The following is a 25,637-nucleotide window of genomic DNA, read 5'->3' on the forward strand; positions in this document are numbered from 1 at the left end:
GTGCTTATGGTGGCTGATGACCGATAGGCTGATGACCGATAGGGTGGTTTAGCAAGGCACTGCCGCACCCAGCAGACAGCAGCCTCCCTCTGGGCCACCCCGAGGGCCCATCCTGGAAGAAGAATGCATTCAGGCAGAGCACCCACAGTTGTGTGTGCGGAAACGCTGCCAAGCCCAGTGGGATTTACCCTCTAGGGGCCGGAAAGCCATTAGGAAGGAAAAGTGGTGCTTCTTAAAGCCCAGTTTTGTAACATCCTGCCGAGAGGTGACCTTCTGCCCAGCAGCTGGGGCTGTCGTGCTAATGCTTTCTGGCATTTGAGTCCTTTAGAATGAGGGCCAAGTATGTGGGCACCTGGCACCTGGCCGCTCCTCCCTCGGGGCACAATGGGGTCGTCTCCCTTCTGTGAGCTGAGGGGCTGGGAGGGTGCCCACTGGGGCTGTAGCCTGGGCTGGGGCATGGGGCACAAGGGCCTGTGTGCCCAGCTCATTTGGGCTGTGGCCTGGCTCTGAGGGTGTGGGCCGGCTGCTTGGAGCGTAACCCATTCATCTGCCCTTTTTGCGAGTGGGAGATAAGATGGCCAGGCTGCAGTTACTCCTGAACCTGTGCTCTCTGCTTTGCCAGTCCTGTCCTCACCAGACTTCTCACAGGTCACCGTTTCTGTAGAAGAGGGGGTCTTGTGATAAGTCAAGGACAGAAACCATCACCAGCCTCGGTTTCCTCATCTGTAGCTTGAGGCTTATGTCCCCCCTCCTGCCCCTTTGCTCCCAAGATTAAAGGAGAAAACATGGATGTGGGTCACAGAAGCTGGTCTAGAAATGGTGGTTTTTAGGCTGGGTGCGGTGTAATCCCAGCACTTCGGGAGGCCATGGCCGGCCGATCACGCGAGGTCAGGAGTTCCAGACCAGCCTGGCCAACATGGTGAAACCCCATCTCTACTAAAAATACAAAAAATTAGCCAGGCGTGGTGGTGGGCACCTGTAATCCCAGCTACTCAGGAGGCTGAGGCAGGAGAATCACTTGAACCTGGGAGGTGGAGGTTGCAGTGAGCTCAGATCGCGCCATTGCACTCCAGCCTGGGCGACAGAGACTCTGTCTCAGAAAAAAAAAAAAAAAAAGAAATTTTTTTTTTTACCTTCTTACTTGACTCGGCTCGTTGCATTTTGAAGCCCTCCCTGTTCGCAGTCTCTCCTCTGGAAAGAGTCATGTCGGCTGTTTCCTGATCTGCTGGGCTGGGCTGGCCGGCAGCGTGGCCGTGCCTCTGTCATCAGGGGCTGTCTTCTTGCCCACTGGACGGTGAAGGCAGGGACCCTGTCTGGACAGGGACCGCATCAGCATCTCCAGCGTGTGGCTGGAGCAGGGATCCATGTGTGCTTGGATCTTAGGGGCTGAGCCGTAGCCCTGTCCAAGTTGGATTCAGACGGAGGAGGATTCAGGTCTTTCTTCTAGGAAGGAGTGGGGTGTGGACTCTCAGCTAGGGCCTGGTGGGGTTTTCAGTACTGGTTTGCAGAGTGACTAAGGGATGTGCCCTCAGCCTGATGCCGTAGTCAAGATAGAAGGACATGCGTGTCCTGGTGGTGCATCTGGGAGGGCCCTCCACCCGTTGAGTGGCCCGTTGAGTGGTGAGCCACCTCTCAGCTTGTTCTCTTCCCTGCACAGTGGATGCGGATGTCCTCCTGGAGGCCTGCTGTGCGGACGGACACCGGATGGCCACTCATCAGAAGGATTGCTCGCTGCCATATGCTACGGAATCCAAAGAATGCAGGTACGTTTGCCAGTGGCCACTGTTTCACTGGAACAATGTTCCTTTAGAGAAAAGTGGGGGAGGAAGGGACAGTGTGTGCCAGACCTCTTGGGAGAGGCTGGACACCCAGGCCTGGATCCATCCAGGCTACAGGTGCTGCAGTGGGTGACTCCTGTGTCCCTCCTGGCACTGGCCTGGCACCGGGCCTTGGCTCACCCTTCCTGTGCCACTCTGTGATTGTTGGGGTATCTGTCTCTTTCACTTGGCTGGGAGCAAGAAGATCTGGGCTTGCAGCTGCTCTGCCACAGCTGGGCAACTGTGGGCAAGTCAGTTTGCTCTTTTAAAAAAAGGGGGGCAGTTGTGGGGGAGCAGAGGAGATGATGTGACTAAAGAGCCTTGCGAACGGAAACACGGACCACCTACAGACCCCACAAATGCCGATAAGCCGGCACAGAGTGAAGCGTTTCACCAGCCGGTTTTTCACCTTCTGCAGTAGCCAACATCTGGATCGACTGATTTTACTCTTCTCTCCCTACATTGACTCCAGCTCTCTGAAAATTCTGAGACCCTGTAAGCTTAGAATAAATGATGAGAAACTGGGCGCGGTGGCTCACGCCTGTAATCCCAGCACTTTGGGAGGCTGAGGTGGGTGGATCACCTGAGATCAGGAGTTCGAGACCAGCCTGGCCAACACAGTGAAACCCCGTGTCTACTAAAAATACAAAAAAAAATTAGCTGGGCGTGGTGGTGTGCGCCTGTAATCCCAGCTACTTGGGAGGCTGAGGCCAGAGAATCGCTTGAACCTGGGAGGTGGAGGTTGCAGTGAGCTGAGATCGCTCCACTGCACTTCAGTCTGGGCAACAAGAGCGAAATTCTAACTCAAAAAAAAAAAAAAAGGAATAAATGATGAGATTGGGTCATGCTGATCATCATCATAAAAATAATAGTGAAAACCCCAGAATGCCCGTGTGGAGCACCCACTTTCTGTGTACCGCCTGCACGGACAGCAGCCACCCTGGCCCCGGGAAGGACAAGGGCTGGGGAGGTGGACCAACCTGGTGGGGTTTCTGGCTGGGTGACCTGAGCCAGCTCAAAGGCACCATGATACCTCCTCTTCAGGGTTGTTATAATGATCAGAGATCACCCGGGCATGGTGGCTCACCCCTGTAATCCCAGCACTTTGGGAGACCAAGGCGGGTAGATCACCTGATGTCAGAAGTTCCAGACCAGCCTGACCAACATGGTGAAACCCTGTCTCTAGTAAAAATACAAAAATTAGCTGGGCGTGGTGGCGGGCATCTGTAATCCCAGCTACTCGGGAGGCTGAGACAGGAGAATCGCTTGAACCCAGGAAGCAGAGGCTGCAGTGAGCTGAGACTGTACATTGTACTCCAGCCTAGGTGACAGAGTGATACTCCGTGCCCCCACCGTCAAAAGAAAAAAATCAGAGATCACCTATGAAACCAACACCACAAAGCCAGACCGTGGCAACGTATTGGTTTTCTAGGACTGCCAGAGCAGAGTATAAGGGGCAGGGTGGCTCAACCACCGGCTCCTCATAGTTCTGGAGGCCAGAAGTCTGAGACCGAGGTGTTGGCAGGGTGGGCTTCTTCTGAGGCCCCTCTCCTGGGCCTGTAGATGCCCTCTTCCCCCTGTGTCCTCACACGGCCTTCCCTGTGTGTGTGTCTGTGTCCTGCTCACCGCTTCCTCAAAGGACACGAGTCCTATTGGATTAGAGCCTGCCCTATTGACCTCATTTAACCGTATCACCCATTTAAAGTCGCTGTCTCCAAATAGAGTCACATTTTGAGATACTGGGGCTTAGGACTTCACCAGATGGATTTTGGGAAGACACAGTTTAGCCCATAATAGGGAGCCACTCTTATTAATACTTACTGAAATAAAAGAAAGTGAGGCATCAGCCTGTGTAACCCCTCAACGTGCAGACAAAGGAACTGAAGTCGCAGATTCAGCAGCTCTCTGGGCCTTGCTTGTGAATGGGGATTTTAGTCACTATCAGATGTTATTACTGACTTCTACTCACCAATGTCTTTGATAAATTTTGGAGTTATCTTTTTTCTTTATTTTTTGAAACAGAGTCTTGCTCTGTTGCCCAGGCTGGAGTACAGTATGTTGATCTTGGCTCACTGCAACCTCCGCCTCCTAGATTCAAGCGATTCTCCTGCCTCAGCCTCTCGAGTACCTGAGATTACAGGCACACACTACCACACCAGGCTAATTTTTGTATTTTTAGGAGACACAGAGTTTCACCGTGTTGGCCAGGCTGGTCTCGAACTCCTGACTTCAGGTGATCCTCCTGCCTCAGCCTCCTAAAGTGCTGGGATTATGGACATGAGCCACTGCGCCCAGCCAATTTTGGGGTTATCTTTAATCTCCACTGAGTCCCAGAGGACAAACACATTGCCTTCTTAGAAATTTCAGACATACATTAGATTTCCTGGAATGTAAGAAATACCATCAGAATGGCTGAGGGAGCATTCCTTCTCTCTTTAAGTGCGGGTGCAAGTCCAGACTCCTGGGTATCGTGAGTTTCCATATGACAGTGTCCATGAAACATGTGGCTCAATGCCCAGGACACCACTCCAGGGTCACCAGATGCAAATGACTGGCCCGTTGTGTCACTTAGGCCCCAGGAGGCCCATTGACTCATCCCAGTGGACACACAGGCCAGGGGCCACATACCTGTCCTAGGCTGCCTCTCAAGTGAGCTACTGAGCTGCCCGGCTCTGCCTGCGTCACTGCCCTGTGGCCCCAGGTGCTGTCCGCTGCCCTCCAGCCCTTCCTGTGTGCTTCCCCTTTACCCTGTTCTCATTGGGGTCCAAACCCCACGAAGCCTGTGTCAATCAGAGGCTAAGCCTGGGCTCCAGGTCACAGTGAGACGGAGCCCACATAAGGGTTCAGGAGGCAGGCACTGATGCGGCTGTGGGGGTCCTTGGGTGAGCAGGACCCCGCCTCAGCCTCCCCAACCTGGGGAGGTCAGAGCTCCTGTCTGGGTGAGGCAAGGGCTGTGGGTGCGGGGCGTGGCCAGCAGTGCAGTGATGCTAATGAAGGGATTTTCTAATGAGTTTTGTACAGATTTTCATTTTTAATGAAGGCAGGGAAGGGATAGGGCAGATCAGAAATCAAATCTGATTTACAAGAATCCTCTTAATAGTGATATTTAAAAGATGTAAGAAACAGGGATCACTGACCACCTGGTTTGTCTGTTGTGTTAGCTAGCTCTTTTTTTTTTTTTTTTTTTTTTGAGTTGGAGTCTGGCCCTGTCGCCCAGACTGGAGGGCAATGGCGCAATCTCAGCTTGCTACAACCTCCGCTTCCTGGGTTCAAGCGATTCTCCTGCCTCAGCCTCCTGAGTAGCTAGGATTACAGGTGCCTGCCACCATGCCCGGCTAATTTTGGTATTTTTAATAGAGACGGGGGTTTTACCATGTTGGCCAAGCTAGTCTTGAACTCCTGGCCTCAAGTGATCTGACGCCTCAGCCTCCCAACGTGCTGAGATTACAGACATGAGCCACTGCGCCCAGCCAAATTCTCTTCTTTTGAAGTGGCTTTCTGTGAGGCTCACCAGCTGAAGTAAAATCAGTTTTTGTTCATTCAACAAATCTTTTTTCGTTCTTGATGCTCAGGAAGAGACATGATGAAAGCCATGGGCAGGCAGGCAAGCCCAGGCCAGCCCTCCTGGCAGGAGTCGAGGGTGTGAGGCCCTGAGGGTCCATAGGGCCCAAAGGAGGGGGTGTCAGCTCCCTAAGTGGGTGAGAGGCTCAGAGAGGACTGCAGGGAGAGGCCGACCTCTCTGCAACCATGGGCTCTAGCCAAGCAGGGGTTAAGCAGCCTGCAGCTTCGACAAAGACATGTTTGGTGTGGTCAGAAGATGGCAGCTTTGATGTTTTCCCATCATGAATCATCTTGACTCTAGGTCTCCACCAAGGCCCGACATTCCTTGGGATCCAGATCTAAATCCACCTAAAACCTTGGATTAGATTAAACCCACATGTCCTTCAGCGTCTTTTGGAGGAATTTGGACACATCCAGTGAAACCTAAAGCAGGTCCCAAGCTGACATTTTCCAGCCCAGCGTTTCTCTCACCCCTTCTTTATTTTGCAAATCTCACTGAGGGCCTGCTAGGTTCCAGGCTCCATTCTGGTGAGCGGGGATAAATCGGTGAACGAAATATGCAAAGTCCCCTGGCCTTGTGGAGGTGGCATTCTACAGGGGATGCAGAATGCAAAGGAAGTAATAAGTCCGTCTGATGGTTTGTAGGAAGGCAGGATGTGCCGTGGGGGAAACAGGGAGGTATAGGGGCTTCTGCTCATGGCGGGTTTATAATTTTAGAGCCGTGGGGTTGGCCTCACTGTGCCAGGACCTGAATGGGGCGTGGGCAGTATGGAAAGTGGGAAGAGCATCCCAGGCCAACGGAACAGCCAGCGCAAGAGCCCAGAGGAGAGGGTGTGTACAGCAAGGCGGCCAGGGTGGCTGGAGTGGAGCCAGCAAGGGCCAGTCCCAGGGAGGAAGCACCAGATACAAGGGTAACCAGGTGGCTGAGGGGGCCGTGAGATAGAGGCTGGGGTGTTGGGGGTGAGCCTGAGGCAACTGGACACCCTGAGGTGCCTGGGACACTTGATTGCTTCCACCTTTTGGGTGTTGTAAATAATATTGCTGTGAGGCCGGGCGTGGTGGCTCACGCCTATAATCCTACCACATTGGGAGGCTGAGGCAGGCAGATCACTTGAGGTCAGGTGTTTGAGACCATCCTGGCTAACATGGCAAGATTTCATCTCACTAAAAATATAAAAAATTAGCTGGGCATGGTGGCGGGTGCCTGTAATCCCAGCTACTTGTGAGGCTGAGGCAGGAGAATCACTTGAACCCAGGAAGCGGAGGTTGCAGTGAGCCCAGATCGCAACATTGCACTCCAGCCTGGGTGACAGAGCAAGACTCCATCTCAAAAACAAAACAAAACAAAACAAAAAAAACGACAACAAACTGCTGTGAACATGGGTGTGCAAGTATCTGTTTGAAACCGTGCTTCAGTTCTTTGGATATATACCCAGAAGTGGACTTGCTGGGTCCTATGATTATTCTATTTTTAATTTTGTGAGGAACTGTGCTCCACGGCAGCTGCACCCTTTTCCATTCCCACCAGCAATGCACACGGCTTCCAGCATCTCCACATCCTCACCAACACTTGTGATTTTCTGGCCAGCCAATAGTTTTTGAATGGATGCACGCATGTCTGGTGGCTTGCTCTGGCAGTTTAGTGAAACACCTGTTATTTGCAAATCCACCAAAAGCATGAGTGAAATGTGTGCTAGCTCAGCTCTGTAATTCCATCCCGGAACCTGAAGGCAGTTTTGGAGACACATGGGCAGCCGGGTTCAGGCCTCCAGTCCCCCAGGGAAGGTTGGGGGAAGATGCACTGGCAGCTGCCATTTTTGTGCAGAGGTGGGCTGGCTGGCAGTGCAGGGAAGCTGGGGAGGCCCCCACCCTCTCTCCTGGAGGCACGGGTTGAGTGGCTCTTCCTGCCCTTTCTAGCTTTGGCCGGAGCTGGGGTTATTTTGGGTCTGGTCAGGGGCCACCCGTGACACACTTCTCTCCTGCTCATTGCCTTTGGAGCCTGCCCACGCCAGCCCCTAGCTGTCACAGCCTCATGGTTGTGTTGGAGGAGCTGATTTTGGCAGGTCGAGGACTTCTCCTCAGAGCCCCGGCAGGGCTGGGAGGCGTGGGCTGTGCAGCTAGGTGCCATTGCAGCCACCATCCCTCCCTCTGGGGCCTTGGGTAGGCTACCCAACAGGACTCTCAGAAGCTGTTTGCTCTGAGCCTGGAAGATGGAACGAGCACTGAGAAGAGCTTAACCTGATAAAGGGGTGGAAGTTTGGGCCCAGAGTCAGCCCCCCGCCGCTTTTTGGTTTTCAGATCAGCAGGAACATTCTGCGGGTGAAGCGTAGTGCTCAGAGGAGTGACGCAGCCACTCTGGTGACAAAACTGGGCCTCCTGACTCTGACTCCAGACACCATGCTGCATTCTTTCTTTTTGTAAAAAAAGAGGCCGGGCACGGTGGCTCACACCTGTAATCCCAACACTTTAGGAGGCTGAGGCGGGGGGATCACCTGAGGTCAGGAGTTCCAGACCAGCCTGGCCAACACAGTGAAACCCCATCTCTACAAAAATACAAAAATTAGCCAGGTGTGGTGGCGCATGCCTGTAGTCCCAGCTACCGGGGAGGCTGAGGCAGGAGAATCGCTTGAACCCGAGCGGCAGAGGCTGCAGTGAGCTGAGATCACACTACTGCACTCCAGCCTGACTCCATCTCAAAGAAAGAAAGAAAGAGAGAAAGAGAAAGAGAAGGAGAGAGAGAGAAAGGGAGAAAGAAAGAGAGAAAGAGAAAGAGAAAGAAAGAGAAAAAAAAGAAGGAAAGAGGGAAAGAAAGAAAGAAGGAAAGAAAGAAAGAAAAGAAAGAAAGAAAGAAAAAGAAAGAAAGAAAGTCTTACCATATTGCCCAGACTGGTCTCGAACTCCTGGGCTCAACTGGTCTTCCCACCTCGTCCTCTCAATGTGCTGGCATTACAGGTGTGAACCACTGTGCCCGGCTAAGCCTTTCTAACTAAATGCTAATTGAGCTCCTTCTGTATGCCACTGGGGCACTTTGTGTTTCTCTCTCTGTGTCTGTGGGAGCAGGGAAGGGGAGGCTCAAAGGTGAGAGCACCCCCACCCCCGAGGATCTCGTGCCCCGGGCCCCCTGCCCACAGAGCCTTGGCCCAGCCCACCCCTCGCCCACAGGATGGTGCAGGAGCAGTGCTGCCACAGCCAGCTGGAGGAGCTGCACTGTGCCACGGGCATCAGCCTGGCCAACGAGCAGGACCACTGTGCCACGCCCCACGGTGACAACGCCAGCCTGGAGGCCACGTTTGTGAAGGTGAGAGCCAAAGACCGTGTGGGGTTGCTGTCCGTCCCCACTAGTTGGCAGACCCAGGCCCTCCCAGCCAAGCGGCACTGTCTGTCAGCGCTCCCTGCCTCAGGCCACCTTTCTTCGTGAGCAGCTGGGGGTTCCTGGGACAGGAGGGAGGTGGAGAACCCCACTGTTTCTCCCCCTCCACTGTAGCCGTAAACCCCGGAGGACACCTGGGGCTGAGTCTCCCACGAGGCCGGGGGGTGAAGTGAGCTGGCCTTGCCCTGAGAACCGCCTGTCTCCAGACTTTGGGCAGACGCAGAAGTCAAAGCAGGGCTCCTCCTGGGCTTCCAGAATCTTCTTCTCAGTTCAGGGTCGGCACCCTCACCCTACCCAGGAGGCTCTCAGGCTTCTCTACGCACAGACTAGTCAGGGTCCAGAGGTAAAAATGGGCCCTCACTAAGACCTCTGCTAAGATCTGACCTCTATAAGCACCCTAGAAGAGGAAACTGGGTTCAGAGAGGCCCACCCTCCAAAATGGCCTCTCTGCAGTCCGGTCAGGGACCCAGACGGGATCCTGCCCTGAAGGTAAGCTGTGAATAAATGGCATAGTCCTCTTCCCTGAGTGCTCCTAGGACCCTACGTGCTAGCAGGTCACTCAGGACCGCTATGGCCGTGGAAGGGCTGTGTCTTTGCAAGAGGTGGAAAGGTGCCTGACAGCATTGCCTACGGGCAGTAAACCCAAGGTGTCCAGGCCATCCCTCCCTTGCTATCCAGCCAGCAAGGAAAACAAGCCCGGCCAGGAGGAACTTGGGCCTGGAGGAGCTCGGGTTTGGAAGCTGGGCTTCTGTTAGAAGTGCCAGATGACGAAAATGCATTCCCTGGAAGAAGCTTCCCGTTCCTAGTTAGGAAGGTGATGGAATAATTTTAAGAAGCAAGAATCTGAATGAAGTCTGGATTCCAGGAGAGGGTGTGGGAGCTCCTTTGTGGGGATTCTCCACATAGATTGGGCTGTGGAGGGACTCCATGTAGAGGAGTTGGGGGTCCCGAGCCCCCTGCCCACCTTGGCCTGCGTGGGCTTTCACAGGGCAGGGCTCTGGCCCAGGAGAGAGCTGGGTGGGGTGAGGGTGGGAGTGCCTGGGAACCAGGACTTTGGGCGTTTCATGACTGTCCCCACGCCCAACACCCAACACCCAATGCAGGGCTGGGCCTTGCAGATGCCGTCGGTCCGGCACACAGCTGTGCCCATGTCCCCAGACTTGAGAGGTGTGGAAAAAGCACAGAACATTCTAGCAGGAGTGGGAACAGATCGCTTTGGCAGATGAGCGACTTGTGTTTCCGGGAAGGATTACTCACACCCCAAAAGATGGACGAGGTGACTGATGCTCCTTATGCTTTCTGGCAGCGGAGGGCATAGAATAAGCAGCCTGGAAGACCCATCAACGCCACATAACTGAGGCAAAGCCACACCTCCCGGCTCCTGCTGGGGACTGTTTAGAAAGTTCTGTGCTCCTCTTAGTATAACCACTTAATAAAGACTGAAGCAGGGCTTTTCATGTGTCAGGGGAAATGTTGCTTCTGGGCCTCAGGTGTGAGGCCACAGGGACTTGGAAGTAACTATTGGGACCTGGGTCCAGGTGGCAGACAGCCCCCCTGTCCTTTGACCTTGCTTGATGACTTGTCTTGAAGTTCCTGTGCTTTCAAATGCACGGTGCAGTTCCTGCTGCCTGAACCCCTCTAACTCAAAAACGGAGAGGCAAGATGCATGCGTGTCATTTTTCCGGGCATGGTAGAGAAATCTCAGACCGTGCAAAAGGAACAGAACTTTGGAGCTGGTGCATGGTGCTATAAGAAGCTCCCCCTTGCTGGAGGTGTGTGAGCAGAGCAGGGTGGTCGCTGGGCGGGGCAGGGATGTTGAGGGGTGCAATTGCATGTCCTGGTGGGGAGGGGAGGTGGATGCCAGGCCCTTTAGGGTTCCTTTCAAAACTGGGACCTAGATGATTTGGGGTAGAGGGATGGCCTTGCTTTGCTATTTGTTGCTGACATTTAGAAGTGGTATCTAAGCCAGACTTGAGTCATCACTCTACAGGTTGTGTGGACAAGGGGCTCAGAGAGGCATCCCCTGAGGCCTCTCGTGGACCCCGCTGGGCTGTCTGCCCCGCTCCTCCATCTGGGATCTCCACCTGTGTTTGCAGAGGTGCTGCCATTGCTGTCTGCTGGGGAGGGCGGCCCAGGCCCAGGGCCAGAGCTGCGAGTACAGCCTCATGGTCGGCTACCAGTGTGGACAGGTCTTCCGGGCGTGCTGCGTCAAGAGCCAGGAGACTGGAGATTTGGATGTCGGAGGCCTCCAAGAAACGGGTAATTTTCCCCCTTCCTTCCCTAATGGGCAGTGTATCAAGGTTCTCCAGGATGTGTATATAGAGCGAGAGTGGAGAGAGAGAGATTTTAAGGACTTGGCTCATGTGATCGTGGGGGCTGGCAAGTCCAAAATCTGCAGGGCAGGACTTCAGGCTGGAGCCCCAGGTAGGGAGGGGCGTTGCAGCTGGAGTTCAAAGGCAGTGTGCTGGCAGAACGCCGCCTTCCCCGGAGAGGCCAGTCTTTTTTCTCTGAAGGCCTTCTGCTGATTGGGTGAGGCCCACCCACGGTATGCAGATGATCTGCTTTTCTCAGCACCAACAGACTTACATATTAGTCTCTTTTTTTTTGAGACAGTCTCGCTCTGTCGCCCAGGCTGGAGTGCAGTGCAGTGGTGTGATCTCGGCTCACGGCAACCTCCGCCTCCTGGGTTCAAGTGATTCTTGTGCCTCAGCCTCCCGAATAGCTGGGATTACAGGTGTGCACCACCACACCTGGCTAATTTTTGTATTTTTAGTAGAGGTGGGGTTTCACCATGTTGGCCAGGCTGATCTGGAACTCCTGACCTCAGGTAATCCACCTGCCTCGGCCTCCCAAAGTGCTAGGATTACAGGTGTGAGCCATTGTGCCTGGCCAATATTAATCTCTAAAATACAGCTTCACAGCAACATCCAGGCTAGTGTTTGACTAAATATTTGAGTACCATACCCCAGCCAAATTGACACTTAAAATGAACCATTACAGGTAACATGTGCATCCGTGTCACCATTGCCTTAACTCAGCACGGACTGACTCCGGTTGTTGGAGCCATTCATGTTTGTGACCTTATCTGAAAGCTGCTGTCCTGCAGTGATGCTGAGTGCTTGGAATCTGGGATCGGACAAATCCATGCTCCCATCTGGGTCCTAATGTGTACCTCAATCCCCTCATCTGGGAAGTGGGGGTAGTTGCAGTCCTACTTCATCAGGTGCTTGGAGGATGGAGTGCGAGATTGGGTGTCAAGGGTTGGGTACAGCACCTGGCCCCCTAAGTGTCTGCCCTCACCATCTCCCCTTGTCCCTTCAGCTGCCCGGGGCAGCATGCGTGGCTGGCTTTGTTCTCACTTCTTGGGTGAGGGTCTGATGCTCAAGATCACACGGCCGACATGTGGAGGAGGGAGACCCTGGCCTTCCACCTCCGGGCCAGTGCTCTCTCCATCTGGAGTGGATGATGTATGGGCGAGCAGCTGGGGGCCATCGCTGGCTAATAGCTGGCTATGCTCTGTCAAATCATAGACACTTACTCAGCAAAGGGGCATGTGACCCCAAGAGCAGCTTCAAGAGCGCTCTCAGCTGTGTGCCGCCCATTTCTGTGTGGTTCAGTTAGAGGATTCAGGAGACTTCGTGGCTGTCCAGTAGTCTCTTACACTTAGGCCATGGTTTCTTGTGCTGTAACAGAATTAACCTGGAAGAAGGCAGGACTCCGCCTGGGCCAAGCTTGCTGTGTAGTTTTCGGCCTGTTCCCTCCTCTCTCTGAGCTTTGTCCCCACTCTCTTAAAAAATAAAGAGGCGTGAGCTGGGCACGGTGGCTCATGCCTGTAATCCCAGCACTTTGGGAGGCTGAGGCAGGCGGATCACCTGAGGTCAGGAGTTCGAGACTAGCCTGGCCAACATGGGGAAACCCTGTCTCTACTAAAAATACAAAAATTAGCTGGGTATGGTGGCGGGCGCCTGTAATCCCAGCTACTTGGGAGGCTGAGGCAAGGAGAATCGCTTGAACCCCGGAGGCGGAGGTTGCAGTGAGCCGAGATGGCGCCATTGCATTCCAGCCTGGGTGACAGAATGAGACTCAGTCTCAAAAAAAACAATAATAAAATAAAGAGGTAGGGAGGTGCCGGAAGGGGGGAAAGGGAAGAACCCTCAGACCTGTAGTCTCTAAGTCAAGCTGATGGCTGTAGGGTCTCGGGTGACACAGAACCTTTCACTTCTTGTTCTTAGGTTTTCAAGTCCAGGCTGTAGGGTCCCGGGTCACAGCGGACTCATCTTTCACTTCTTGTTCTTAGTTTTTCAAGTCCAGGGCCCCATGGATGCCACTGAGATGATTTCAGATGTCACAGTCATCAGGAGGGATTGGGGCCACATTCTGCCTCATTCCTTGGCTTTTGAAATCAGAGATGACATTTTCACTTTAAACAAACCCAAACTATTCGTGCTGGTGGAGGATTTCTCCTGCGTCTCGGGGGTGGATTTTCACTGATTTATGTCTGCAGCGTGAGCAGTCTCTGGGCTTTTCTGCAGCTCCAGATGTTAGATGTTTTATCTCTCTGTTTTTTATCTGCTTCAGTCCTTGCCCCAGACTATCCTTGCATGCTCCCTCCTCTGGGAGGGCTCCCTGCCTTCACGGCCGCACCGTCCTCTCACTGCTACCAGTGCCATGGACCCGCTGTGTGCTTCCTGGGGGCCATGCAGAAGGTCCCCAGACCAGTGCTGGCCTGTGACAAATACGTACAGAAATGGAGAGTAACCCTTGTCAAACACATAATAGCATTTGATAGAATCAATCAGGAGACACAAGTTTTTACTGCGTGCATCACTTTAGACTTGGAGGGCGTGTGTTGGTTGTTAGCAAGGCTGTGACTGCATTTGCTGAGATGGTCAAGTAATTTGGACTATGGGAACATCACCCAGCATGAAGTCAATGATTACAGGCTTTTGTGTCTGTGGTCTTTCTGTTATAATTGATCCTTTTTTTTTGAAATGGAGTCTCGCTCTTGTTGCCCAGGCTGGAGTGCAATGGTGTGATCTTGACTCACTGCAACCTCTGACTCCTGAGTTCTAGCGATTCTTCTGCCTCAACCTTCTGAGTACCTGAGATTACAGGCTCACGCCACCACACCCGGCTAATTTTTGTATTTTTAGTAGAGACAGCATTTCACCGTGTTGGCCAGGATGGTCTTGAACTCCTGACCTCTGGTGATCCGCCCGCCTCAGCCTCCCAAAGTGCTGGGATCACAGGTGCCCACCACCACGCCTGGCCTATAATTGATCAGAGATCAATTATACATTTACAAGTGTAACTCTATCTTAAAGAGGATAAAGTTAATACTTAGCTGTTTATATAAGATGTTCAAATGGGCATTACTGCCTGATAGTGACAAGAAGAGAGAAGGTTGGGAGTTTCTTTTAAGATAAGATGGATGTTTGGATAAATGTCTGACTTGGTCTTTTTCCCCCTTAGATAAGATCATTGAGGTCGAGGAGGAACAAGAGGACCCGTATCTGAATGACCGCTGCCGAGGTGAGACTTGGGCATCTCCCATCAGCTGGTATTTAAACAAACCCCAAGGGGCCAGCAACGTGGCTCAGGCCTGTAATCCTAGTACTTTGGGAAGCCAAGGCAGGAGGATTCCTTGAGCCCAGGAGGTTGAGGCTGCAGTGAGCTATGACTGCGCCTTTGCACTCTAGCCTGGGCGACAGAACTAGATCCTGTCTCAAAACAAAACAAAACAAAGGAATCTCAATGCTGATCTCATTGGAAGTTGGAATCCAGGTTTTGCTTTGGTTTACCCTGCAAAGTACCCTTTGGCTGGGAGCCACTCATGAGCCACTTCCGCCCTGAGGAGTTCTGGATTCCCAGCAACTCCTTCCCTTCCCCCTTCCAGATCTAGGGCTGGCTGGGGAGGGGAAGGGTAGGCTTACCAAGGAGGGGCCCTGGTGAGGGCTGGTGTGGAAAGCCTGCACATTGCCGAGCCCCCAGGCCTTGTGAAGGTGACAGAGGCCTCCCTCAGGCGCTCAGGGGAGAGGAGGGGGCTAAGTGTTCCCTGCCTTTGTGCCCCTGGAGCCCCAGCCATGGTTCTGTCACCATTGGTGATATTCATTTACCTCACAAGGAGATGTTTGCACATTTAAGTAAGGGCCTCGAAGGTTTGTTTTTCATATGATAAAACTGTTTTTCTTTCATGGAACATTCTGGCATGTCTAGACCTGCAGATCTGCCTCCCAAGCTTTTTCAGTGGTTCGCCCTGTGGTTAGGGTGTTAATTAGGGGCCAGTTTGATCCCCAAATGATGCAGTCAGTGTACAGTGACAGTTGGTCCAGGGGCGCGGTCCAGGGACCTGGTGGAGGGAGGAAGGGAGTGACCTAGAGCCCCAGCAAGCCTCAGGGCTATGGGAGGAGCTTTCTGGGGAGGGGAGAGCTGGTCCGCAAGGAGGAGGTGGGATTAGCTGGGAAAATAACCCTGAAATGGTCCTCAGGGAGACCTGAAGCCTTGTAAAGGGCACGGACCCACTGTAGCGGGGTACTGGGAGGCAGTGGGCCGGGGAAGGAGGTGGGGTTAGAGGGCCAGAGGGAGGGGCCCTAGAAACAGGCAGGCTGGCAGCAGTTAGAAGTGTATCTCGTGAATCTTTCCCTGGTCGAGGCTTATCCTGATGAGATTTGCACTCTGAGCATCACTCTGGCCGCCCTGTAGGAAGAGCAGGTTGTGGGGTGCTACTGGGCTATGCAGAAAGACCAGGTAGGAGGCCGTGGCCACAGCCAGGTGGGCAGCTGCAGGAACTGAGGCCATGATGGTGGGCTTGGAGCAGCGGGACAGCTCGAGAGTTCAGTGAGGAGCAGGTACATGAGGCCTAGTTGGGGCCTGGCCTTCCACGTGGAGCCCACACCCCCATGTCCGTGACCGGCAGTGAGCTCTTCTCTGCCTCGCCCCTTCCAGGTCCACCCCAGCCTACAAAGGGCACCCTGCACACCACCTGATTTTCCGGACGGGGAGGTTGGGACCTGAAGCAGCAGCCCCTGGGGGGTGTCCAGAGCCAGAGCCTGGGGGTCTCCCAGGAGGGCAGCAGGTGGGCTCCAGCCAGGTCAGCCTGCCTTCCTGGGTTCGTCTGCCCAGAGGGCGTTTTCTGTGACCCAGCCTGAACAGAGCTAGAAACCAGGCGGTGCCTGGGTGCGTCCAGCCCTGGCTCACGCACGCTGTGCTTCCAGGAGGCGGGCCCTGCAAGCAGCAGTGCCGAGACACGGGTGATGAGGTGGTCTGCTCCTGCTTCGTGGGCTACCAGCTGCTGTCTGATGGTGTCTCCTGTGAAGGTAATGTCTCTGTCCCAGGTGCCAGCAGGACTGGCAGGTCACTGTGCTTGGGAGCTCTGTGCTGGAGGACTGAGCAGGGCCTGCCTTGTACAACCCAGACCCCATTCAGGGGTGGAGAGCAGCCTAGGACTCGCTTTCTCGTGCTCCCTGGAGTTTGCAGCGCAGAGGCCCCTGCCAAGACTTCCCTCCAAGACAATATAAGCACTGGGGTTGGGAAAGAGGACTCATTTGGGGTCTAACCAGGTTCTGGATCCAGGATCTGCTGAGTGGCCTTGGGCACATCCTTCAGGCTCTCCTGGCCCCCGTGTCTGTGAGATGGGGGAGATGGAGAAGATGCTGCCCCTCCATGGGGTTCTTGAGGACCACATAACTCCAGTCTCAGAAAAAGCAGTAGATACGAATGTTAGCAGGGGAGAGAAATCACTGCTTTCGATTCCATGCAGTCCGCAGCCTGGATGTGCACATGGTGGGCCTCAGCTCAGTTTGTGAGGGTGCAGAGAACCACTTCCACCATGACTTTGGCACATTCCTTCTGAAGATGTATTAGGATGGGTCGTTCTTGCTGGTCACCCCCGCACTGCCTCGGTCTCTCCTAGATGTCAATGAATGCATCACAGGCAGCCACAGCTGCCGGCTTGGAGAATCCTGCATCAACACAGTGGGCTCTTTCCGCTGCCAGCGGGACAGCAGCTGCGGGACTGGCTATGAGCTCACAGAGGACAATAGCTGCAAAGGTACGGCATGCGCTCCGAGTCTGCAAACCTGGTCTCCCAGGTGTAGATACGGCGCGGTGGGAAGGGCAGCTCTGGGGTCTGGGCTCCCGCAGTCCTGCGCCCTCTGTGGCTGCCTGGGCGACTGCCTGCTCATCTGCAGGAGGGAGGTGGTTATACCCACCAGGGTGTCTGGACGGGTGGGATGGAAAGTGAAAGTGCTTGCCAATAATGTTCAGAACATTGAAAAAGTTGACAGTAGTGCACCGGTACCAGCTAGTTCTGCTGTTAGGAAAGATTTACGTTCTTATGGTGCAGAGTAAATGATGGCAGATTTGGGTTTCTAAAAAAGCTCAGTGCATGATTATTTAAAATCAAGACCAGGGATGAATTTCAGGTTCTCACATGTACTTTCTACAAAAAAAAAAAAAAAAAAAGCAAAAAACAAAAACAAAAAAAACCCCCACAACTCTTTTTGCACAACAGCTGCCTTCCATCCAAATCCAGGCTTCCTTGAAGTTCAAAGCGTATCCCCTTCCACTGCATAAACACATGGCATTTCTGGCTGCCAGCCTTTCCCCGCCAAGCCTTAGGTGTTATTTGGCAGATGGGGAGGCTCTGATGAGGATCATGTAGAACACAGTTTTGCAGAGCGTTTCAAGCCTTTCAGAAGGACAAATCCACTTGTGTAAAAATGTCACTCACTGTATCATGAGAGTGACTTCAAAGCACGGCACACCCCTTCTGACATCTGAGGGCCACAGAGCAAATTCTGTCCTCCCCACCCCCGCACACCAGCTGGGTGGTTTGGACCCCAAGAGCCCAGTGGCCAAGCCAGCTGAGTATACACATTTGACCATTTGACAGCCATGAACTTAAAGGGAAGGGCAGCCCATCACATCTCATCATGACTGTAACCCTTATTAATATTTGGATTATTGTGAAGGCTTCAGATTGAATCTGTTTATAGAGACTGTGTTTGTTGCCACTAAGATAATTGCTTTATGATCTAAACTAAACATACACTTAGCCTGAATGAATACTAATATATATATACCTGCCAGGAAAATGCCAGGGTGATTTATTATAACAGACAGTTTGCCTCATAAGAGCCTTGGGAAAAAAGTCAACTTTTTAAGTCTTTAGCAACTGGAGCACGATTTGGCTCAGTGAAGTCCTTTTTGTGTATGATTTCTCTATTAGAATGTTTTGGGATATAGTCTGAGTAATGCACATTAGAAAAAAACTTTCTTGTGATTTTAAAGTGTTGTAAGATGCTTCTGGCAGGACTCTTGCTAACAATTTCCTTTTTTTATGATGTACCAGATATTGACGAGTGTGAGAGTGGTATTCATAACTGCCTCCCCGATTTTATCTGTCAGAATACTCTGGGATCCTTCCGCTGCCGACCCAAGCTACAGTGCAAGAGTGGCTTTATACAAGATGCTCTAGGCAACTGTATTGGTAAGACGTGTGCTGCCAGGCTTAGTGGGTTGTTCCAGGAGGGGCCAGCGATCTAGCCTTGGGGCAGGCCTCTGGAATCTGCGGGGCCGCATGGTGTACAGAACAGGGGTTGGCAAACTTTTTGTGTAAAGGGCTGGACAGCAAATAGAGCAAATACTTTAGCCGTCGTGGGCCATATGGTCTCTGTCGTAATAGTCAACTCTGCTGTTATAGTCTAAAGCGGCCAAGGGCCATCTGTAAACAAATGGGTGTGGCTGTGTTCCAATAAAACTTTATTTACAAAAATAGGCAGCAGGCTGGATTTGGCCCAAGGGCCACGGTTTGCTGATCTGGGTTTAGATTAAAGAGCTTAGGTTTTGGAGTTAGAGTGACCCAAGAAAATTACTTCTTCTGAGCTTTAATTTTTTCCTCTATAAAATGGGAGGAATCATAATACCTGGCTTGTAGACTTGAGGCCAGGATTAGGCGAGTACTTGCGAAGTACTGGTACACAGGAAGCGCTCAGTGAGTGGTGATTCCCTGCCACAGGCATTTAGCCTATTAAAAAATTATTTTAAAAAATACTTGGCTGGGCACAGTGGGTCATGCCTGTAATCCTAGCACTTTGGGAGGCCAAGGCAGGAGGATTGCTTGAGCCCAGGTGTTTGAGGCCAGCCTGGGCAATATAGAGAGACCCCATCACTACAGAAAATTAGCTGGGTGTAGTGGCGCATGCCTACAGTCCCAGCTACTTGGGAGGCTGAGGTGGGAGGATCCCTTGAGCAGGGAGGTCGAGGCTGCAGTGAGCTGTGATCGTGCTACTGCACTCCAGTCTGGGCAACAGAGCAAGACCCTGTCTCAAAAATAAAATAAAATATAAAAATAAAAAATAGTCTGTGTTAGTATTTGAATTCATAGAGACAGAAAGTAGAATGGAAGGTGCCAGGGGCTGGGCAGGGTGGAGGGTGGGGAGTGAGTGTTTCCGGGGTGCAGAGTTTCAGTTTGAGAAGATGAAAAAGTTCTGGAGATGGATGGGGGTGATGGTGGCACAACAGTGTGGATGCACTAATGCCCCTGAACCGTCTACTTAAAATGGTTACGATGGCAGATTTTATGTTACATAAAATTTGTAGTTCACATGTAGTTTACCACAATAAGAAAAGAAACTCTGGCCAGGCACAGTGGCTCACACTTGTAATCCCAGCACTTTGGGAGGCCGAGGAGGGTGGATCACCTGAGGTCAGGAGTTTGAGACCAGCCTGACCAACATAGCGAAACCCCGTCTGTACTAAAAATACAAAAATTAGCTGGGCGTAGTGATGGGCACCTGTAATCCCAGCTGCTTAGGAGGCTGAGGCAGCAGAATCGCTTGAACCTGGGAGGTGGAGACTGCAGTGAGCTGAGATCACGCCACTGCACTCCAGCCTGGGCGACAGAGCGAGACGCTGTCTCAAAAAAGAAAAAAAAAAAAAGAAACCGCTGATATCAGAGAAATACTAATATGAAAAGAGAGAATCCCATGTGAACTTAGTATGAATTTAGGAGGCCTGGATAAGACTGCTCACGCTAGAGGAGCTGTGTGGGGTGCGGCCGGGGAGCTGGCCGGCCTGGGTTACTGGTTCTGGAAAGACAGGAGGTGAGTCCTGCTTTCCTCTGCCGTTGTCAGGTTAACTGCCTGGCTAGGCCGCTGCGGTCAGCGCTTAAGTCCTGATCCACCGGCTCTCCCTCGGCCTCTGCTTGGCAGATGCTCCTGGGTCCTGCCTTTGAGGTCAGAGAGACTTTTTAGGAGAAGAGGTGAGGAATCCCAGCTACAGATCACACTAGTCAGAACCTCCCCACCTGGGGTGGCCACATCACCTCTCCCCTGCCATGAGCCAAGGGAATATAAATTTCCATCTTGCTTCTATTTCAACTTTTCCTTAGCGAAATCTGTATTGATCATTTATTTGAAATAGTGGTTTGGAAAGAGCTCTTCCCCCACTGCATTTTTTTTAACCACCGAGATATTTAAAGACAAGTAGATATGGCTGGGCACAGTGACTCACACCTGTAATTCTGGTACTTTGGGAGGCCAAGGCGGGTGGATCACTTGAGGTCAGGAGTTTGAGACCAGCCTGACCAATACGGTGAAACCCCGTCTCTACTAAAAATACAAAAATTAGCCGGGTGTGGTGGTGAGCACCTTGTAATCCCAGCTACTCAGGATGCTGAGGCAGGAGAATCGCTTGAACCCAGGGGGCGGAGGTTGTAGTGAGCCAAGATCGTGCCATTGCACTCCAGCCTGGACAACAGAGCAAGACTCTGTCTCAAAAAAAAAAAAAAAGAAAAAAAGACAAGTGGAACAGTGAGCCCTTAGGACAGGGGCCTCGTCTGAAACCCACCCCAGCCTTCCTCCGTTACAGCTTCCCTGTCATCCCCTGGGGGAGACTTCTGAGCTGGGGGGGGCTGTGGCTCAGCTGCCAGTCGGCCCCTTGCCAGTCCCTTGCCAGCAGGGAGGGGTGGTTGTCGCTCAGCGCAGGGGTTGGTGAGCAGGGAAGCCATGGGCTTTCCGGGGCCAGCGGGGAGGATAGTCCTGCTCAGACTTGCAGCCTGCTCAAAGGGGGTCCGGAGGAGGCTGGCGTCGACTGAGGATGGAAACCCTGACTCATGGCAAAATCAGCCCCGATTTCCACAAACAGGCAGCGTTTGCAAGTCTCAGCCTAGCCCTGACTTTCCTCTCTACAGGGTGCAGCACTGTGTATGGGCTGAGGCTCTGGAGCCGTCCCCTCACTGTCCTTCCAGGACTGGCAAGCAGGCTGTGGGCTGAAGGCCAGCCTGGTGGCACTGAGCTGTTCCGTGCCATCTCCCTGAGTCCTCAGTGACAGCATCAAAAGCCAAATGTTCAGCTCCCTCAGGGTCCCCTTAGCTTGGGATGCCAGGATGAGGATGGGGTTTCCCTTTTCATGTGCTCTCAATCCTTGCAATCAAGCTCAGGAATCATTGTTTTAAAAGATCTCTATTTATTTCAAAAATTATGTATGTCTTGATTTACAAATCAGCAAACAAAACCTAAGTGTAGGAAGTAAACGCTCCTCCCCTGGCCGATCCTGCCTGCCTCTTGGCAGGTTCCATGAGCCCTTCTGGGCTCTGCTCCCTTGAGACTTTTGTTTTTTTATGAAAATGGGACCAGACTGTTCTGCCACTTGCTTTTTTCCCCACTTGACAGGGTATTTAGAAATCATTTCATGTCAGCACCTTTATGTTATCTTTTTAAAAACGACTGCATCAGCAGAAATACTTCTTTCTAAGGAGAAAATACATCAAGATAGAAGGTAGTTTCAGGCCGTCTGGGAGAGGGCTGAAAAGGTTCTATGTCAGGTCCTGGTCCCCCAGCATGCACCCTGGGTCCTCTGCTCCCACACCTCTGCCCATGGTACCCGCTCCCTAACCCAGGAACAGCATGGTCTATGGTGGGAAGCGCCGATTCCCTTGTGTAGCCAGAATCCGTCTTCCTGGAGCTCCTAGAACCATCCTGGGGCCCCAAGAGCCCATCCAAGCCTCCTGCCTGTAGCAGAAGAGCTCTTCCTGCAGAGCTAGCACAAGGGATGGGTCAGGGTCCCAGAAAGTGGAGGTCTCTGCCCCTATCATACATGGAGAATTTTCTAGGACCTTAAGGTTGTGTCACCAAGGGCTTTGAGACCAGCATGACTTTGTCGGGTTTTCTTTGCTCTTTTTCTTCAAATTCCCTCCTCCTGCTGCTGTCTTCCTTTCTCCTTTTCCTCCTCCTCTTCCCCCTCCCACTCCCCTCCCACTTCCCTCCTCCCCCTCCTTCCCTTCCCCTTCTCTCCCTCCCCTACTCCCCTTCTCCCCCTCCCCCTTTCCCTCCTTCTTCTCTTTTTTTTTTTTTTTTTTTTTTGAGACAGTCTCACTCTGTCACCCAGGCTGGAGTGCAGTGGTGCAATCTTGGCTCACTGCAACCTCCACCCTGCTGGGTTCAAGCAGTTCTCCTGCCTCAGCCTCCCAAATAGCTGGGATTACAGGTACCCATAACCATGCCTGGCTAATTTTTGTATTTTTAGTAGAGATGGGGTTTTGCCATGTTGGCCAGGTTGGTCTCGAGCTCTTGACCTCAGGTGATCCCCCCCTCGGCCTCCCAAAGTGCTGGGATTGCAGGCGTGAGCCACCACGCCCGGCCTCTTCCTTTCTTCTTGAGTGGGGAGGAAGGAATGGGCCAGGGCTTCCCACGTGCCCTGGCTGACCTTGCCTGGGGATGTCGGCAGGTCCTGGGGCAGGAAGGGGTTCCACTGAATCTAGGAAGCACTGGGTGAAGCCAAGTGAACGGGGACCTTGGCAGCTTGGGCTTTTCCCATGTGAATCCCTGAGAGGGAGAGATCGGGCGCCGTGTTCCCAAACTCACCCGATGCTTTACATTGATTTGCTGTCTGTTTATTCATTCCCATTCATTCATTCATTGATAGCCAGGTCTTAACCCTGTGGAGCACATGATGTTCTGAGGGACACTGTTGTTCTGTGGAACAGAGTTTGGGGAGTGCAGTCTGAGCGAGGAGCCTGCAGCGCCTGGGAGAGTGCAGTCTAAGCGAGGAGCCTGCAGCGCCTGGGGGAGTGCAGTCTGAGTGAGGAGCCTGCAGCGCCTGGGGGAGTGCAGTCTGAGTGAGGAGCCTGCAGCGCCTGGGGGAGTGCAGTCTGAGTGAGGAGCCTGCAGCGCCTGGGGGAGTGCAGTCTGAGTGAGGAGCCTGCAGCGCCTGGGGGAGTGCAGTCTGAGTGAGGAGCCTGCAGCGCCTGGGGGAGTGCAGTCTGAGTGAGGAGCCTGCAGCGCCTGGGGGAGTGCAGTCTGAGTGAGGAGCCTGCAGCGCCTGGGGGAGTGCAGTCTGAGTGAGGAGCCTGCAGCGCCTGGGGGAGTGCAGTCTGAGTGAGGAGCCTGCAGCGCCTGGGGAGTGCAGTCTGAGTGAGGAGCCTGCAGCGCCTGGGGGAGTGCAGCCACCACTCTGCTAAACGCTGCATTTATTCGTGTTACAGCGGTCACCCAGCTGTTTCTCTAAAGGGCTAGATGGTAAATAACAACTTCAGTCTCTGTGGGAACCACTCAACTCTGCCTTTTGCAGTGTAAAAGCACCCCTGAGCAATGCGTCACAGAGTGGGCCTGGCTGCACGCTAATAAAAGTTTACTTACAAAAGCAGGTGTAAGCCGGATTTGAACCAAGGGCCATCATTTGCTGGCCATGATTTAAGGTTGCTGGAAAGCAGGAGACCCTGGTTCTAGACCTAGGCCCTGGTTGGCCCCTGACTCCAGCCATGAGCCCAGAGTCATTCAGTCTCTGGACCTTGGTTTCCTGTTTATAAAGTGCAGGCAGTAATGATAGTGATACCGGCCTCACCTCGCTTGCAGGCTGGCTGTGGTGCTCGAGAGCGGTAATGGATGTAAAAGCTTTTGTAAACTGTAAATTGCTGCACGGTCAGCGTGAAGGGCTGACTCATTTGACTGAGGAGGGTGGACTTGGCTGGCAGGGAGAGGGGTACAGCGGTCCTCCTTTGTAACTTATGCTCAGGGGTCTTCCACCATCACTCCCGCTCTTTGTCCCCCCACCCCAGATGCTTTGTAAGTGTCTGAGCAGGGTTCTCCAAGGTGATGTTTAGATGCTCAGGTCCTTTTCCACTCCCTCTATCAGAAAGTGCAATCTGTGTATTCTTCCTCCGAATTTGAGCAGAAGGAGGGTAGCCCTGTGTAGCATGGCCCTCCTGGACCATTCATGGGTTCACACTTGCTCATTGTATGTCATCAAAGGTAAATGCCCCACGGTCCGCATGTCAGAGGTGTGTCCACTTGAGGAAGGAGACTGCCGTGCAGTGAGCTCAGGGAGCCATGGCACCTCCCAGGTGGGCCTGGGTCAGCATAGGCCCTGTGAAGCCTGGTCATCGGAGGGGCCTAGAGCCTCTCTGGGAGCCAGAGTTGCTGGCACCACGTGGACAGTCACCTGTCTCCTTAACACCGTGCCCAGTGTGTGGAGTAGATGAATGCAGGAGAAGCCAGGAAGGCAGGTCCCGATTTGGCGCAGCGAACGATGGAGGTGCTGGAGATTTAGGGACAGGAAGAAGGGCCAGAGAGGTGGTGTTTGAGGCGGTATGCAGTGATAAAATTTGGGAGCCAGCTGGGAGGCGGCTGTGTGGTCCAGGGTGAGGGGGTTGAGCCCCTCCATTTGTGGTTTTGCAAAGAGGTGGGAAGGGGAGTTTCTTTGGAGATCCAGTTTTTGGGTGCTGGGACACCCTCCAGGTTTAACCACATGGTCTCTGTCTTTTCCCGCTGTAGATATCAATGAGTGTTTGAGTATCAGTGCCCCATGCCCTATCGGGCATACATGCATCAATACGGAGGGCTCCTACACGTGCCAGAAGAACGTGCCCAACTGTGGCCGTGGCTACCATCTCAATGAGGAGGGAACGCGCTGTGTTGGTTGGTATTAAGAAAACAAATCTGAAATCCACTTTCCTGTCTGCTTCCAGCATGCACCCTGCCTTCTCTGGAAGCAGAAAGTTGATCCCCAAAGCAAAGCCATTTCTATCAGCCCATCCATCCCATTGTCAGTTCCCAAGCATGGGGCTTCATTGTCTTGCCTGGACTGGTGCAGTAGAGCACCAGCCCGTCTACTGCCTCAGCCTTGTCCGGCTTGTCCTGAGCCCAAAGCTCTCGCACCCCACCCTGTTTACAGCTCCATCAGCTCCCCATTGGTGACAAAGGACAGATGCCTCTGCTTACAGTCCAGTCCCCCAGAGCTGGCCCAACTCCACAAACCTTGTAATTCAGGCAATGTGGGTCTTGCCACTCCCCACACAAGCACTGTCCTTTCCTCTCTGTGTGGGTGTTTGCTCTTACGTCATTCCCTCTGCCCACCTGCTTCTACGTTCCTTTGGATCCAGGGCACCCAGCCTGCCTAGATCCCGCCAGGGAAGGAGGCTTCCTCGCATAACCCCCAGGACACTTCTTCAGTGTCTCCCTGGGTTCCTGGGCACTTCCTACCTTAATGAGAGTCATTGCCGTCCTGCCAGCCAGGTAGGGCTGCCTCTGGGTCAGTTGTCTTCCCAGTCCAGGGCCCGGCACTCAGTAGGTGCTCTGTGAAGTCGTGTTGAAATGGAATGCCCGTTTCCATGTGTGTTCCTTTCTTGCTTTCCTTTCTGATCATCTTGAGGGGAAAAAACCCAAACTAAAGGTATTCATCATGGTTTTCTTTCTCCTTTGCAAGATGTGGACGAGTGCGCGCCACCTGCTGAGCCCTGTGGGAAGGGACATCGCTGTGTGAACTCTCCCGGCAGTTTCCGCTGCGAGTGCAAGACGGGTTACTATTTCGACGGCATCAGCAGGATGTGTGTGGGTGCGTGGGGGGCCCCGCAGGCCTCGGGGGAACCCAGCCACGTGGCACCAGGGACA

At 53.1% G+C, this 25,637-nt stretch overlaps 1 protein-coding gene across 4 annotated transcripts in view; it reads left to right on the forward strand.

Moving 5' to 3' along the window:
- FBLN1 (fibulin 1) overlaps positions 1 to 25,637 on the forward strand; it is a 99,864-nt gene that overhangs the window by 14,260 nt on the left and 59,967 nt on the right. For all 4 annotated transcript variants that reach the window (XM_024239652.3, XM_024239650.3, XM_054543802.2 and 1 more), the window contains exons 2-10: positions 1,658 to 1,763; positions 8,541 to 8,676; positions 10,845 to 11,007; positions 14,221 to 14,280; positions 15,963 to 16,064; positions 16,661 to 16,798; positions 18,101 to 18,238; positions 24,522 to 24,665; positions 25,453 to 25,581. In XM_024239652.3, coding sequence (XP_024095420.1) covers positions 1,658 to 1,763; positions 8,541 to 8,676; positions 10,845 to 11,007; positions 14,221 to 14,280; positions 15,963 to 16,064; positions 16,661 to 16,798; positions 18,101 to 18,238; positions 24,522 to 24,665; positions 25,453 to 25,581 — 1,116 coding nt within the window. The remainder of the gene's footprint in view (positions 1 to 1,657; positions 1,764 to 8,540; positions 8,677 to 10,844; positions 11,008 to 14,220; positions 14,281 to 15,962; positions 16,065 to 16,660; positions 16,799 to 18,100; positions 18,239 to 24,521; positions 24,666 to 25,452; positions 25,582 to 25,637) is intronic.

This window comes from Pongo abelii, chromosome 23 (genome assembly GCF_028885655.2).
Source record: "Pongo abelii isolate AG06213 chromosome 23, NHGRI_mPonAbe1-v2.0_pri, whole genome shotgun sequence".
Classification (NCBI taxonomy): domain Eukaryota; kingdom Metazoa; phylum Chordata; class Mammalia; order Primates; family Hominidae; genus Pongo; species Pongo abelii.